The 1,949-nt window shown below is 60.0% G+C and overlaps 1 protein-coding gene across 1 annotated transcript in view; it reads left to right on the top strand.

Moving 5' to 3' along the window:
* Positions 1 to 492: 492 nt before the first annotated feature.
* Positions 493 to 1,949, top strand: part of VOLCADRAFT_100776 (uncharacterized protein) — a gene marked incomplete at both ends in the record, with an annotated part of 4,866 nt that continues 3,409 nt past the window's right edge. Inside the window, 4 exons of the mRNA XM_002959292.1 lie at positions 493 to 903; positions 1,056 to 1,188; positions 1,354 to 1,402; positions 1,621 to 1,728. Of these exons, the coding sequence (XP_002959338.1) occupies positions 494 to 903; positions 1,056 to 1,188; positions 1,354 to 1,402; positions 1,621 to 1,728 (700 nt within the window). The remainder of the gene's footprint in view (positions 904 to 1,055; positions 1,189 to 1,353; positions 1,403 to 1,620; positions 1,729 to 1,949) is intronic.

Genomic DNA, 1,949 nt, shown 5'->3' on the forward strand with positions numbered 1-1,949 from the left:
CTCTCCCTCGCCTCCATCTCCCTCGCCTCCATCTCCCTCGCCTCCATCTCCCTCGCCTCCATCTCCCTCGCCTCCTTCCCCCTCGCCTCCTTCCCCCTCGCCTCCCTCTCCCTTGCCACCGTCGCCTACCCCTCCCTCTCCTTCGCCTCCCTCTCCTTCGCCTCCATCTCCCTCGCCTCCATCTCCCTCGCCTCCGTCGCCTTCGCCTCCATCTCCCTCGCCTCCGTCGCCCTCCCCTCCTTCGCCCTCTCCTCCTTCCCCCTCGCCTCCATCTCCCTCGCCTCCGTCGCCCTCCCCTCCTTCGCCCTCTCCTCCTTCCCCCTCGCCTCCTTCCCCCTCGCCTCCATCTCCCTCGCCTCCATCTCCCTCGCCTCCTTCCCCCTCGCCTCCTTCCCCCTCGCCTCCTTCCCCCTCGCCTCCGTCGCCCTCGCCTCCGTCGCCTTCCCCTCCTTCGCCCTCGCCTCCGTCTCCCCCTGATGTCCCTCCATGTAGCACATGCTTCGACTTAGAAGTGGAGGTATCCAGCGCCCCGTTCAGCTTCTTCACAATCGACAGCGACAAATGCCAGGCTGTTCAGGCTCAGATCGCATCCGACTTCGTCAGCCAGATAGCATTCATGGGCCTTCCGCCCATGGTAGTCAACTTTACAGTGGATCCTACCCGCTGCCAGCCTACCAAAGTCAGCGTCTGCGGTTCGTTCGTTTCCGAGGAGGAAGCCAGGAAGCTGGAGCCCTGGGCCGCCCTCCAGAGCCCGTTATGGTTGGACAGCCTGGTCGGCCAGTGCAATGCAGTGAACTCTGGGCTCAGCTTCCTCTTGCGGAGTGAGACGGATGACTGCCTGAAAGTGATTACGGAAAAAACGGACTGCAAGGACACCGTGAATGTCACCTTCCCGCCTTGCAAGTACGTATGCCGTATACGTACACAGGACTTCTCAGAAACCATGGCATGCACTGCTCGGAGTGAGCGACGCTATACTGTACCCTGACTGCCTTGGAGTTTGACAGGCATTCTGTTATTGGATTAAAAGATTTATGTCTTCTCTTCGCGCACAGGTGCGATAACCGGAAGTACGCTACGCCCTTCTACGTGGTTCCCACACCGGCGACACAAGAGCCAGGTCGCGACCCGTGGACCAACTTGTACTGCTTCAAGACGAAGGTCGCCCCCAAGGAATCTGTTATCGCGGTGAGGTCTGAGGCCTTAACCCCCCGGGCCCCTGCGTTACCGTGGCCCGGGGGTTGTGGGTTTCCGTGTCCTTTCTTAAGCACCTTCCGCGCATTAGCAAGCGATTTATGCTGCATCGGTGTACTCCTTCCTCTGCCACAAGCCGCGTGCCGTGTATGCTTGTAGGGCCCATGCAACAGCAGCTCGACTCTCCATAAGGCAGAGATTTGGGCCGGTAAGTAGTTTGAAGCCGCGTGGGCTTTGGCGGGTGCGGGGAGCCGGGTGGCTGTCACGTCAGGTCTTAGCCTAGCACTGTCTATGCCCCTTTACGGACAGTGCTACATGCACGACATTAGTCGGCCGCTGGACGTCTAAGCAACAGCGGGTGGCATGCGAGTCAATCCACCCATACATACTGTTGAGTGTGTCGTATCTCCCTTGCCTTGCTTGCAGATATGTCTCTTCGGCGCCAAGTCCGCGGCTTCCGGCTGACTCCTTCCGGCGGCACTCCCCGTTGGGCATCCACATCGTGGGGGCCTTCGGGGGCCAACCAGCTCAAAGGTGACTGAGCGTGTGTCTAGGCTTACATACAGGCGCGTGTGGCATTCGCGGATGATGTGCGCGTAGTAGTAATTGCATAGAGTGCACATTGGGAATGTGCATTTGAGGGCTCGTTAGGCGACGACGTAACAGAACTGACATCGTGGCCCCAAACCCCACCACCTTTGAACGTCGTGCATGCAGCGACAAACATCAACTGGAGCTCGTCTGCGGCGCAAGGC

Source organism: Volvox carteri (assembly GCF_000143455.1).
Source record: "Volvox carteri f. nagariensis unplaced genomic scaffold VOLCAscaffold_156, whole genome shotgun sequence".
NCBI classification, from domain to species: Eukaryota; Viridiplantae; Chlorophyta; class Chlorophyceae; order Chlamydomonadales; family Volvocaceae; genus Volvox; species Volvox carteri.